Source organism: Columba livia, chromosome 4 (assembly GCF_036013475.1).
Source record: "Columba livia isolate bColLiv1 breed racing homer chromosome 4, bColLiv1.pat.W.v2, whole genome shotgun sequence".
NCBI classification, from domain to species: domain Eukaryota; kingdom Metazoa; phylum Chordata; class Aves; order Columbiformes; family Columbidae; genus Columba; species Columba livia.
In genome coordinates this window covers 72,381,033-72,393,847 of record NC_088605.1, presented here as the reverse complement: position 1 = coordinate 72,393,847, position 12,815 = coordinate 72,381,033, and the positions used below count along the sequence as shown (strand labels likewise).

Sequence of the window (12,815 nt, the reverse complement as noted above, 5' to 3'; positions counted from 1 at the left end):
AAATCAACATTAAGATTAATGATGTGGCTTAAATCCGGTTAGATTTGCACAGTACAAATTTGACATTTGGTTTTTCAGCCATTAGCTCATTAGTAGTAGTTTGCTTATTTATGCAGAATGGAATTTTAACACTCGTCCTTACACAGCTCTGCGTAGAAATATCTCAGCAGAACGAAGCCACCCTCCTGCTGAGGACTGCGTCTGGTCTGTTCGAGAGAACCTCAACATCCTGTTTCACAAGATACTGAAAACTCAAAACTCTCCACTGCTTTTGTTCCCAATTAACTTAGCATAACTCATCTTCCGCTCAAGATCCTTAATACTGCTTTTAGCACGGAAATCTGCATGAAGCGTCTACAAGCAACTACAGAAGAAGCACAGAAGAGCAAAATGTTGAAATATAATTACATACTTTTTCCACATTTACAGACTTTATGTTGTATAAAGCTATCATATCTACTTTTTAAGAGCATGATGCAGAGACTATTATAATCTCAAAGAGTAGGATTCCTCTGCTTTTTTCCTAGAAGAGAGGAAGATAAGAAACAATGTGCTCTCACTGTTACGTTTCACATGTAAAGGGAGATGTGGACATGTGTTCCAAGCTGTCTTTCTGCTGCCATCGTACAGTGCAGCCAACTTACACAAGCAAAGAATTTGGTTCTGTACCTAGAAAGGTCACTCAGACATGAAGAGCAATAATGTTCACCTTGACTGCCTCACGAAAGCCATATCCCTTTTCCATTCCAAACAATTGTTTTCTCATTGTGAGGGGAGAGGCAGTCAGAGGAGACAACCTATGCTAAAAGGAATGCTGCAGGAAGATTTGAAGTCAGACTACAAATTACTTATGGAAATAAATACTTCTACATGAAGAAAAGCATCATTGAATGATATATAAACACGTCTGGACTAATGGCTGATCTTTCATCATAGCTTTGGAAGTAAAGCATTGGCAAGAAACTAAGGCAAAACTCTACAGACTCTAAATGCCCAAACTATAGACTCTCACACACGCTTAGGAAAATAAAATAATTCTAAGTTTGTTTATTAACACTACTTCATTTTAGTGCCTCATCATTTATCCTTGCTAAATGCAGCCTCATTATGACATATGGATTTCTCATGTGAAATTCCAACACAGACTTGATTCAAAGCAGAATACACTCAGCCCTTGAAGTGCTGCTCAATATGCAGCTCTTGGAGTCAAATCATGTAAAACCTTCAGCCTTTTGATGACTTTCACCTGTCTCACAATATTTTTGATGAATCCCTGGCTACTCAATAATTGCTTTTTTCCCCCATCTAATAATCTCTTCTATACCGTAGTTTCACTTTGAGTTTGCCAAAAGCGCATTAACAGCAGGGATGGCATAAAGAAATCTAATTCAATCAGTAAGCAGACAACTCTTTAATATAGGCAAATAAAACGCACTCATCTGAATCGGTCAGATCATGTTTTCTCCAAACTAGTAAACAGCTGTACAGTCTGCTTCCCATCAAATGTCCCATGTATAACAAACTATACCTTGTATCTCTGATGGTTCACCGGGAATTTTGCAAAACCATGACTTTCAAAACATATGACAACTGTATTTTATTGAGGAAAGGAGTAGGCTTAGACTGCCCAAGCCACGAATTGAAGACCAATCCAGAAACTCTCCTGTAGGTGCCAAACGTCTGCTGAATGTCAGTATTTGCTGGCATTTTTATTATTATAAATACAAGTGCAGACCGACTTCTTCAAAGAAGAAACACAACCCAAGCATGACACAAAAGGAAAAGCTCACAACTCCTATCATAACAACACAGGAGCAGAGAAAATAACTCCTTTAACACTGTCTGGAAAAGGTATCCCAAAGGAATAGTTGTAAATGTGTTTAAAAGATGGAGAACCTTAAAAACAAATTCACATCTTACATTCTGGTCTGTGGTACCAACAACGCTAAAATAAATACCAACTTTGAAAATCTAGTAAAATTTTGACTGCCACAAACACGAGAACTACCCTAAGTCAGACTACTGAAGTACAAAACTTCTACCACCATCATGTTTTGTGACTTATTTTCAATTCATTCCTAAGAAAAAAAATCCTTGCAGAGCAAGAAGACACAAGGAAGTCAGCCAGACTGAAACACATTTTCAAATCTCTGAACAGCAGTAAACCATTACGAGCTTAAATCAGGTATTCAGTATTTTTGCTTGACTATGTACATATATTCCTACCCCTTTAAAAATTTAACTGATTCCTATACATTCTTCAGAGAGCTGATTTTACACTGATGTGACTGTTATAAAACAAAATAAAGTGCATACTTCCTCTGGCTCATAGTAACAACAAAGAGGACAACAAAGCGGGAATAATCAAAGAGGAAATAATGGCCCAGACTACAGCCTCTCACAGAGAGGACAATGGAGACTGGTCTGGTAAAAACAACAGGACATCAATGCCTAAAATTCTTGTTCTATCCTATCCTAAAACTCTTATCCATAGCCGCAGCCTGAGTTCCCTGTGGCACACAATGCCAGAAGAGCTCCCCCGCTCTTACTGTGATGCCCTGTGGAAGTACAGTAAAGAAAATTGGAATTAATGTCACTCTTTGAAGCATTAATTGAAGTTATGATGTCTACATGTCTATCCCCTGAATAAAACACAGAAAACACTAAAGAACTACATTAAATTTCATTTCTGCATCTGTTTACCGATAGTAAGAATTGCAAAGAGTCAACTCCTTTAATCCACTTGAGAGTTCTTGAAATTTACCTGATAGAGTTCTAACAGCAGCACGTGCTCCTTCTAAGATCCTAAATATGCATCACTCAAAAGAGAAGATAATCTGGCCATAAATTACCAAACACTTATTTGCATCACTCTTTGAAAGGGATGTTGAGCATGTTAACTTCATAATTCCTAGAAACTGCTGTCAAAGTATTGTTAGGCAATGGATGAGTTATTGAATATATCACAAATTCAATTTCTAGAAAAATTCTGGTGGCATACTCAGTAAAACAACTTACTGCACTGTGACACAGCAGATAAGGTAAATGGTTAAAACTCCTATTTCCAGTATTCGGCCCCTATGCGCAACCCATTCACTAGAATTAGAACACTTGGTGAAACGCTCAGGTTAATTGAACAAAGAACTCTGCTACATTTCTTTTTTCAATCTAATTCATACATTAACAAATGTATGCTACACTTGATGCATGACTTCAGGAAAGATTAACTGCAAATAACTACCAAACAGCTGTATGGCCTGCCTTCCAGTATGTATGGGAAGATGGACAGTCCATAATGTAATGGCTTGAATTTCAGCACTAACATAATAGAAGATTTCCTGCTGATTTTACATCAGCTTGTGGTACAGGTGCAAAGGACTTAGATTACTGGCAAGTATAAGGAAAATTAATCTAGAAACCAGAAGGGCAGCTTCTCACATTCCATAAACAGTTTATAAAATTAATTGCAATAGCATATACACCAACTCCGGATGTGTAACCAGCTATGCTATCATTGACCAATACAACAGAATACATGGAAAAAGCCAAATACTTCCCTCCAAAGGTAACTGATATAGACAGATCATGTAACCTATAACTGGGAATTGATCCACCCAAATTATTTCTGGAAATCTATGGGTCTCAAATAAGAACCAAAAATGTCTGTTTGCATTTAAAACAATAAAAGTAAAGGGAAAACGTCGCTCTTGCAAGAAACTTCATTTGAAGTGAACATAATTCATCTTTAGGTACTACTGCAAAAGCTGTAATTTACAGTAGACAAACCACTAATGTCTCTTAAATTTATGAACATACACACAGGCTATATTTTAGCCCTATACCTCAGGTGTTACAGCTTCCTGAAGAAATCCCAATTGGCTCATTAAAAGAAAGATCAGATAGTAGAATAACTTATTTCAGTAAAAACTTTCTCAATTCAAGAGGAAAAAATAAAGCCAGGCTTTATGCATCGACTCTCCACAGAGCCACAGCCCAAATAGCTGAGGTAACTGTTACAAACTAAGTAACTTCTCTCAGCGTGTCAAAAAAACAAAGTTGCACACCTTAGCAAACTATCTAAAAAGGTCTCAAAAATATTTCTGGATGCCACATAGCATAGACAGGCATAACGGATGCACGTACAGACCGCAAAAGTTATTTGAGAAAGTTTTGTTTATAGAATTATGACAGAGAAATACAAATTTCCTACCCCTCAGAAAAGGACAACTTTCCCCTTGCAAATTTGATCAAATTGCAATTGAAGTTGTCAGAAAATCTATGTAAGTATACTGGACAAAGCAATTCAAAGCAAATTAAAATAGCTACACGCACGCTTTTTCAGAAACAGTCAAGAGGCACCAGACAGCCTGGGCTGCTTCTCATCTGACACCAAGACACATATGTGCAAAGAACAGTGTCAGAACTGGATGAAAAAGGAAAGAAAAGAGCTTCTGATGCTTTAACTATTTCTGGAACTTTGCACAATAGGAACCTGGTGCAAAACTGTGAAGGGCTTTAATATACATATCACACAGGAGAAGCCCTTTACACCTAAATATCTCTCTCTAACTTAAGAAAAAATGGAAGCCATATTTGCCTAACATTCCTCAAGCTCTAGCCCTCTGCAACACATAGGCATACAAGCTTAAATTTGCAGAAAGCTAACACACAGGGCATTTTGCATTTAGATTTATTTTAGATTTATCTGTGCCAGACGACACAGCTAGCATCCTATTTAGGAGCTGCGAGGCTCAAAAGGCTACAGATCCAGTATTATTCGCTTTATACAAATTCAATTTGGGACGAGTCACAGGAAGTCTATCTGGATAGTATCTTATCAAACGCAACCCACCTGAGATGCCTAATGTTAACTGCTGTTAACCAGGAAGACACATAAAAAGTTGTCCATTATTTTACTGAGTAATCATCATCTCTGTGCTTGGATGAATATCAAGAGAGACGAAATCTAATGCTTGCTACAAAATTTTCAAAAACTAGAATGAAGATACTTCGGATATCTAAATATGTTTTATATTTATGTATTTGCACGTTCTGGAAACAAGCAGTTAGCCTACAATCCCTTGCTGTTCCAAATGAAAATAATGTTTATCTTCTTCCACTTTTCACATGTTATGCGCTACGCATTCTTTAGCACAAGAAACCACTTCTTTACTCCAAAGGTAACAGTGATAGACTTAAAAATTACAGTTAATGCTTTTAGTAACAATGATGGGGATTTTGTTAATTTGTTTCTTTAAAGATACAGCTCAACTATTCTATACATCCTAATATGAAAGCAAATATTCTTGACATCCAGCCTTTGGACTTGGTTTTGACCAAAGCCCTGCTAAAGGGACTATACTAACCCAAATTCAAATCACTTACTAGCACCCTGGCATATGTATCTGACATCCTGTCCACTTTCTCGTTAATAAATTAATACATTTCCACACATGAAAAACAAAAACCAAATTCTGTCCTATTTAGTAAAGGTTGTATTTCATCATCTGGTACCCATACAATCTTCAAATTAATTCTTAAGAAGATACTTACCCTGTCATAGGCCTGATTTTATTTTTAAGAAGAAAACCCAAAACTACTGTTACAAGACAAACAGGATTTTATGAGTTACAACGTATTTCAGTTGTAAACAAGTTCCCCATAACCCTTCTGGCTTTTAGAATCATGCAGCAATAAGTACTTGCCTCTCAGGCTCGTGTTTTTCTGACAAAAAATGTCTTCAAGTTAAACTTAAACAGAATAAAATTTATATAAAGCAGTACCAGTTTAAAAAAGGTCTGGGACTTTGCCACAGATGATATGTGACATTATGGTGAGTGGATGTAGGCTTAGCTTGCCACCTTACCTGACTGGCTTTCTTTCTCGTAGCAAATCTTCCAGACTCTTTTCACAGTGTTCAGCTGCCACAACCAGTCTCTCTAGTAAAAAACAAAACCACAAACGTGTAAGAGGACTAGAATGAGCCAACGGCAGTAAAGACTTCTCAGTCTACGTATTTGGCAAATATTACTTTGACATATATTGTATGGAAAATTACACAGAATTAAATGTTAAAGATGTACAACTTCTGGATATCGCACCATTTTAATTTATAAGATACAGCAAATTAACTTTTCCTATTTCCTCATGCAAAGAACTGTCAATCCATCCATCCAGTAAGCTCCTATAAATGTTGAACCTCTCAGGTAATGTCAGTCAGATTTTATTTAAGAGTAGGGGTATCAAAGAAGGTAAGCATCTACAAATTTGCAGAAATATGTGGCTGGGTTGATTACTAAAAGTAACACCAGCTTTGAGAAAAGGGACTCAAAGCAAGAACAGACATTTCAGTCCTGAGGGGCCAACTAGTCCATTACTAGCTCTAGTACCTCTTACCCAACAAAAAGCAATAGGACCTGCAGGGGTCCAATACGTTCTGAAGACTGATGGGCTGGCTCTGAACACACAGGAAAATACAAAACACTTGTTGCACTGAAGACAGCGATTATGCAATAGGAAAAGACAATGTTACATGCAGGTGTGAGATAACTCCTAAAGAAGCCAGGCTTTGCTACTTCCACTACTTGTAGAACAGCTAGTGGTGAATGTTCGGACTCAAAACCAAATCAAACTAATCTATTTCAAACATATTTTCACTGTTAGAGTAAGATAAAGGTGGAAAATACTTTGAGGAACACAAGTAATCACATTAAAGCTGGAATGCTTGTTACTTAACTCTTTGTTTCTCCTCTTTGAAATCAAAGGACCACTCAAGATTTCTTTGGAAGAAAAAATTCTGGGATTGCTTTCTATAATACTAGCAGAGATTTACACATGGTTTAATCTTACAAGAAAAAAATCAGTTTGAATGTTTTTCTATTACTTATATATTCCTTTTTCGAAGGTCTTTGGAGGTAATGCATATATCTTGTTTTGTTTTGTTTTCCTCGTCTGCTTTCATATTTCTCTGTGAGGGTAGAAAGTGACATTTGCAAGAAAAATAACATTAAATCACTATGCATAGGACTGACAAGTTAAAAACTCCGTCAGTGTCAGAATGATTAAATTTGCCACATTATTTGAAAGTGATTAACTGCTATTCTGACAACCAGAAACAGAACAGTCTCCTGATTATGTGGTTAGAGATTTTATTTGCCATCCTTCAAGTTACTTCAATTATCAGGAGATATTTTCTCCTTCATGTTCATACACAGTCGTAAACCTTCACGTCATTGACTCTTCATTATAAAAAATTATATGTTTTCCTATTTAACCATATATTTTATGTAATAAATGTTATGTTAGGTAATGTTTCTTAAGCTTTCATCTCAAACTGTATTGCAAGAAAATCCCAGTTTCTATTTCAAGAGGTACTAGCAAAACCAAGATGAAAATGAATAGTTTCTAGATCTCCTGACTGCAGAAAATGAAAAATTTACAAGTTTGGGAGCAAATGAAAACATACAAAGAACCTGCCTCATGGAATACTTCAGCATTTGGAGTGAGCAACATCCTCCTTTTCTAAAAATCTGAAACATCCTATCATATTGCATTCTAAACGAGAAAAAAATGACTTGTTCTACTGTAGATATTCAAACAAATACATACAATGCACTTTTATATAGGAACACTGCTGATTTAAAAGTTAAAGCTGGCAACCACTTCAATTGTCAGAGATGTTGCAGCCTTTTTGCGTAAATTAAGTGCTGTAGTCCTGTTGAGCTTGCAACAGAGTAAAAACATCTGGAGCAGGAAAAAACAACAAGCCTTATCTAAGCCAACCGTAAGTGTGAGAACAGTTACCAAAAAACCCCTCATATCTGTACCAGAACAAAGTAGTTGTTAGTGGAAGAGATCTTAAAGAGCTAGAATAAAAACAAATAATAAGGAAAGCCTGCAGCCAAGACACGAGATGACTGAGACAACAAGAACAACTGCAAATCAAGTACAAGAAACCTAAACATCATGTGAAATGTTCACAACATTAGAACACAGGTGTAGGAGCTCAGCGTCAAAAATACATGTATTTCCATGTCCCCCACAAAGACACGGCACAGTGATCAGGTACAAGAATTTTGCAGCAAGGTATAAAAAGTAAGTTCTTAGCTTTTACACAGCATATCACAAAAAGAGGACAAACAACTGACCTCTGCCTTAACTCTGCAGAGAAAAAACAAAAGCACCAGTACTTCCAGCCACAGCAAAGGCATAGAGCCATTTTGAGACTGAAAACAGCCACCTTCTGGTGCTATAAAGGCAATATTCTGTTCAGTCACCTTTAGATCTGTTGTCACAAAAACATAACTGTAAGCACACATAAAATTTCCTTTTTAAACACATACTCACCATGTTTACCTCGGGTAATGTCAACGTACTGGCAAAGCCTGGGATGGGTGATTGTTTTAAGGATTTGAAATCTCCCCAAAATTTTGATGGAGTTGGGTGTGAGAGGAAGGCCATTACTTCCACAGACATCATGTGGCAGAGCTGAGGCGAAAAAGGTGGAAGCACCCATCTCAGTGTCTTTTAAAGGAAACATCTTCTTCGCACAATCTTAAGCCCTTCAGAGCAATTAGTGTTCCTTTAAATAAAAACATAGAGTAAAAATCTAGCTGTAAAATCTTGTGACTCAGCTTACTAGGTGTTTACTAAAGAATGCAATTAAAGTGGCTTTTTTCTCTGTTATGGGGAAAAGGGAAGTTTTTGCGTAATGAACACAAAATAATAATAATACAGTGCTGCTGCATGATAACACTACACCTCAAGATTAAAATATAGTGATAGTTTTAAGCACAGATTTAATAATTAAATAAAAAGATTTTTAGGAGCAGATAAGTACTTTGATACAGATGATACTCAGATGAGTACTGCAATATAGTAGTTTATTTACTAAAAAAAAAGTAAAGGCACCAAACAGAAAAAACTTCTTCTAAAATACCACCTTGTATCAGCAGACCACAAATCCAGATTTAGTGATAATCCATACACATACTTGTATATCAGGTTACATATACAAGCAGATAAAAAGGCCAGTATTATTTGCTTTTAAGTGAGCTCTGGTCCAGAAGTTTTGATGGTGAAGTAGATGGCACTTCTACTTAACCCGGGACAAGAGGTCGTAGAACAATAAAAGCTTCATTAACAAGCCTATGCAGAAAAGCACCATCCAGCTCACTTCGGAGACATTATGGCACAGAGTCTGGTGGCATCTGCACATACAATCAACAGAAATAGCCCACTGATGTGGAAAGCACATGCAACTCTCTTGTCAGCCACAGAATCGCAACTAGAAGCTCTTAAGAGCAGAAACAGAGATGCAGTTGATCCAGGAAAAGAAGAAGAACCCTCAGGATTTCAAGCCCATAAAAGAAATAATACAAAAAAGATTAAATTATAAAACCAACATAATTCTTTCAAACAAGATGTAATAATTTTTTAACACCTTAGGGGCTTTGTGAAACAAAAATGAAGTAGAACAAGATTATGCAGAGCACTAAGGAAGCTGAGTGCTACTTTTTAATCATTCTTTCAGCAAACATTGACCTGCTGCTCTCATTTATGTTTGGGGTTGTTTTTTGGTTTTGTTTGGTTGGTTTTTGTAGGGTTTTTTTTTTTTGGTTGGTTGTTTTTTTGTTTTGTTTTCCCCTAAAGAAACACGGACATGTGATATGTACATTTAAATTCTAATATACATCATCATATTCAACTTGAATGCATAGCATTAAGGAATCAAACTTAAAAAAAGGAAGAAAATAAATACAAAACAACACTGAACATCAGAATTTTTAGAGTAGTATTTTTGTATTGAAACCCTTATTTGTAAAGATACAATGCTTTCATATCTCTTGGATATTTAGTATTTTATGAAGTAATTAATTTTAGGATGCCAACAATGCAATATACAGTTAAAATATTCCATTGGAAAGACATAAATTGGACTGAGTGCAAACACAAGGATTTATTGGCATGCAGTGAGTTCCAATTGGAAAGCTTTAACGGTGTGTTTATAACATGACCCATATTCCTGTAAAAAACATCAAGTCTGCCAAATGAACTACCCGGCCTCAGAAAGAAAATATTAACCCTAAAGAAAAGGGTCTTCACTTAGAGAATGAATTATAGTCTTTCTTGGCATAACAGTACTCTAATAACTGCTCTACGATAAAAAAATAAAGTTAAAACAATCAGGGTTGAGGGGAAGGTGAGTAAAATTATGCCAAGCAGCAAGATGCATTATGTCTCTAAGAAGTTAAATATGTAGTGCACAACATACTTGCTCAGATGATGAATGTTTTCATTTTTACTGTAGAAAAAATATCTGGTAGATAATGCTTCGCTAATACATTGTATCTGCATTCAGCTGACATTTAGAAAGGAATTTTAATAAAAAGAATTGTTAAATATCATCAATTCAATAATCACTTCAAGAGATTAAACTTTTCTTGTGCTCTAGATCACTTGGCCTACAAGGATGAATTAGACCACCTGCAATGCTCTCAACTAGACAACTGCAGATTTATCACTCACTTCCTCCGGTTAGGAAGCACACAGACAAAACAGATGACATGAGAAAAGCAAACAATATTTCCTGTCTGCACCTAAAGGTATCAATAAGGAATTTTAAAATGTATGCATTAGAATAAATTCTCTTACTATGGAGTTAATTCTGTGGAACCACTAAAGCAATGAAAAAAATGTTCTCTGATGATGGAAAAGAGCTAGTTCTGTCAATATCTGCCTTCGCAATTAAACTGATCTCTGTCCTTTACTCTCAACTTCCATAAATTCCAGGGACTGACTTGAAAATAAACCAAGTAACTCCAAGCCTAAAAACTTAATCCTTTCACCACCTTTAAAATGACCACACATTATAGCTTAACTGAAAGACTGTTTAAGTAGATTATTTCAGTACAGTCATTACTCCTGTAAGTTACTGACATTTCTAAATTCAAACAGAAGGGTTACATATATTTTAAAAATTCATTTGATAATTGTGGGTTCTGTTTTTTTGTTTGTTTGTTTTAAATCCTCATCAAGGTCTGGCACAAATATAAACATAGTGCTACAGATGTCCTCATGTTTAAGGCACACAATTTTACACCTCAAACACATCTCCTGTATATAGAAACAACACGTAATGCATTAATTTTTTTATTTGGAGGAATTATATCCTGCAGAACTTCCCCATATCTTAGGAAATAAAAAGAGGAAGAGAAAAAGAAAGGTTTGTTGTTTTTAACTAACACCAGAAACAGTTACGGCAAATTGAATTTCGGGATTGAATTCTGGAAATTCGATTCAGATAATCCAAACCAGTGAGGATGGAAGAGGAAGTGAAGACTTGTCTTATTAGCGTAATTTAAAATGACTGAGTCATCATTTCCAAAGCACCATTTATTCTGTGTAGGAGAAACTGTCTATCACATCTGCAAATTACGTCTGGCATAAAGATTAGAAGTCTGGAAACAGCTTGTTTTGCATCCCACCCCTGAATGACCTTCCCTCGTCCACCACCCCATCCAAGTCTCCCATAGAAACCTTGACAGTGCACAGAAACACTGACCAACATTCTCAGCAAAATCCACCAAAACCAGAAGACATTTACAAGTGCCTATTTAATATTCAGATTAGCACTATTTTTATTATCTCTCACTCCATAGCTTTCCCATTGCCCAACACTGAGAAATAAAACACAAACGGAAGACCCTCATCTACTGAGCAATTTATTTGTTCATCTGAACACCTGCTGCTCTCAAAGAACAAACTATTTTTCTTCAGAATTTTGCACTTTCTAGCCATCATTTACAGCTTTTTTACCGCAGCAATGCCAAGGCAAGTGAGTCAATGGGCACCAAGAGCTTTGTCCTTAAAGAAAATGAATACTCAAAACATAGAAATTCGACTCTCAAAAGCAAATACTGAGCATACAAACCAACCAACCAGAATGAATCCATCCTGGGGAAACACACCTATGGCTTCTAAAGCATCCACATGCAGAAATAAAGACAACGAACTGTGTGCTAACATCCATTAGTAATTTGAAACTGCTAGTTATTTAATGCCTCCTGAGTATTCAGGTGTAAATGTCACTTGCCTAATGAAGGCAGCTTTTCAGAATTAAAACTTAAATTATAATCAGTATGGGTACTGAATTAAAGCAATTGAGAAAAATTTCAGGAGAGCAGGTGGCCTAAACATCCTGTGCTTACATTGTTTTCCATTAAATCACAGTATTTTCAACAAAGTAGCCCATTTCATAAGAATAAATCATTTCACAAAATACCTTCTGCTCTTAAGTCTTAAAACATTCCTCTTGCAACTATAGCAATTACTAATTTGATAAAGTAACTGAAATAAAAGGTGTAATTTTAGCTAATGTTTCTACTTCACAAAAACACACTATGTGATTTCTCTCCCGCTGTCCACTGTCACTCAGGTATTCCTAAAGTTTATTAAAATGCATAAGAGTAACTGAAGAAAAGCTGAATTCTAATTCTTATGGAATGGAGCACAGAAAATACATAAGAGCTTGTTAGGACAATCACAATAATGAGCTGAGACACAGTCACTTCATAATACTAAAAAAATATTAACTTATCAGCTTAATTTATGCAGAGAGTGGGAGGACTGTGGATTAAATTTAGTTCACCTTACAGATCTTTTTTATCTGCAGTAAACATCTACTATAAACACCACTTGTACTACAGACATTTCATAAGATTTCTTAGAAGTCTAAATGTAAGCAGTATTGTATTTAACCAAATGTTTCCCCCTTGGCATAACATCAAAACATCCACTTCTACAAAATTTCCTAA

General features: G+C 35.9%; 1 protein-coding gene across 5 annotated transcripts in view; it reads right to left on the bottom strand.

Moving 5' to 3' along the window:
• The window catches only part of TBCK (TBC1 domain containing kinase), a 98,847-nt gene that overhangs the window by 84,565 nt on the left and 1,467 nt on the right, over positions 1 to 12,815 (bottom strand). For all 5 annotated transcript variants that reach the window (XR_010472576.1, XM_065062789.1, XM_065062790.1 and 2 more), the window contains 2 exons: positions 8,347 to 8,581; positions 5,867 to 5,939 (listed from right to left, as the gene is read on the bottom strand). Coding sequence is in view for 4 of the 5 variants with exons in the window: in XM_065062789.1 (XP_064918861.1) it covers positions 5,867 to 5,939; positions 8,347 to 8,539 (266 nt within the window). In the remaining variant the exon portion in view is untranslated. The remainder of the gene's footprint in view (positions 1 to 5,866; positions 5,940 to 8,346; positions 8,582 to 12,815) is intronic.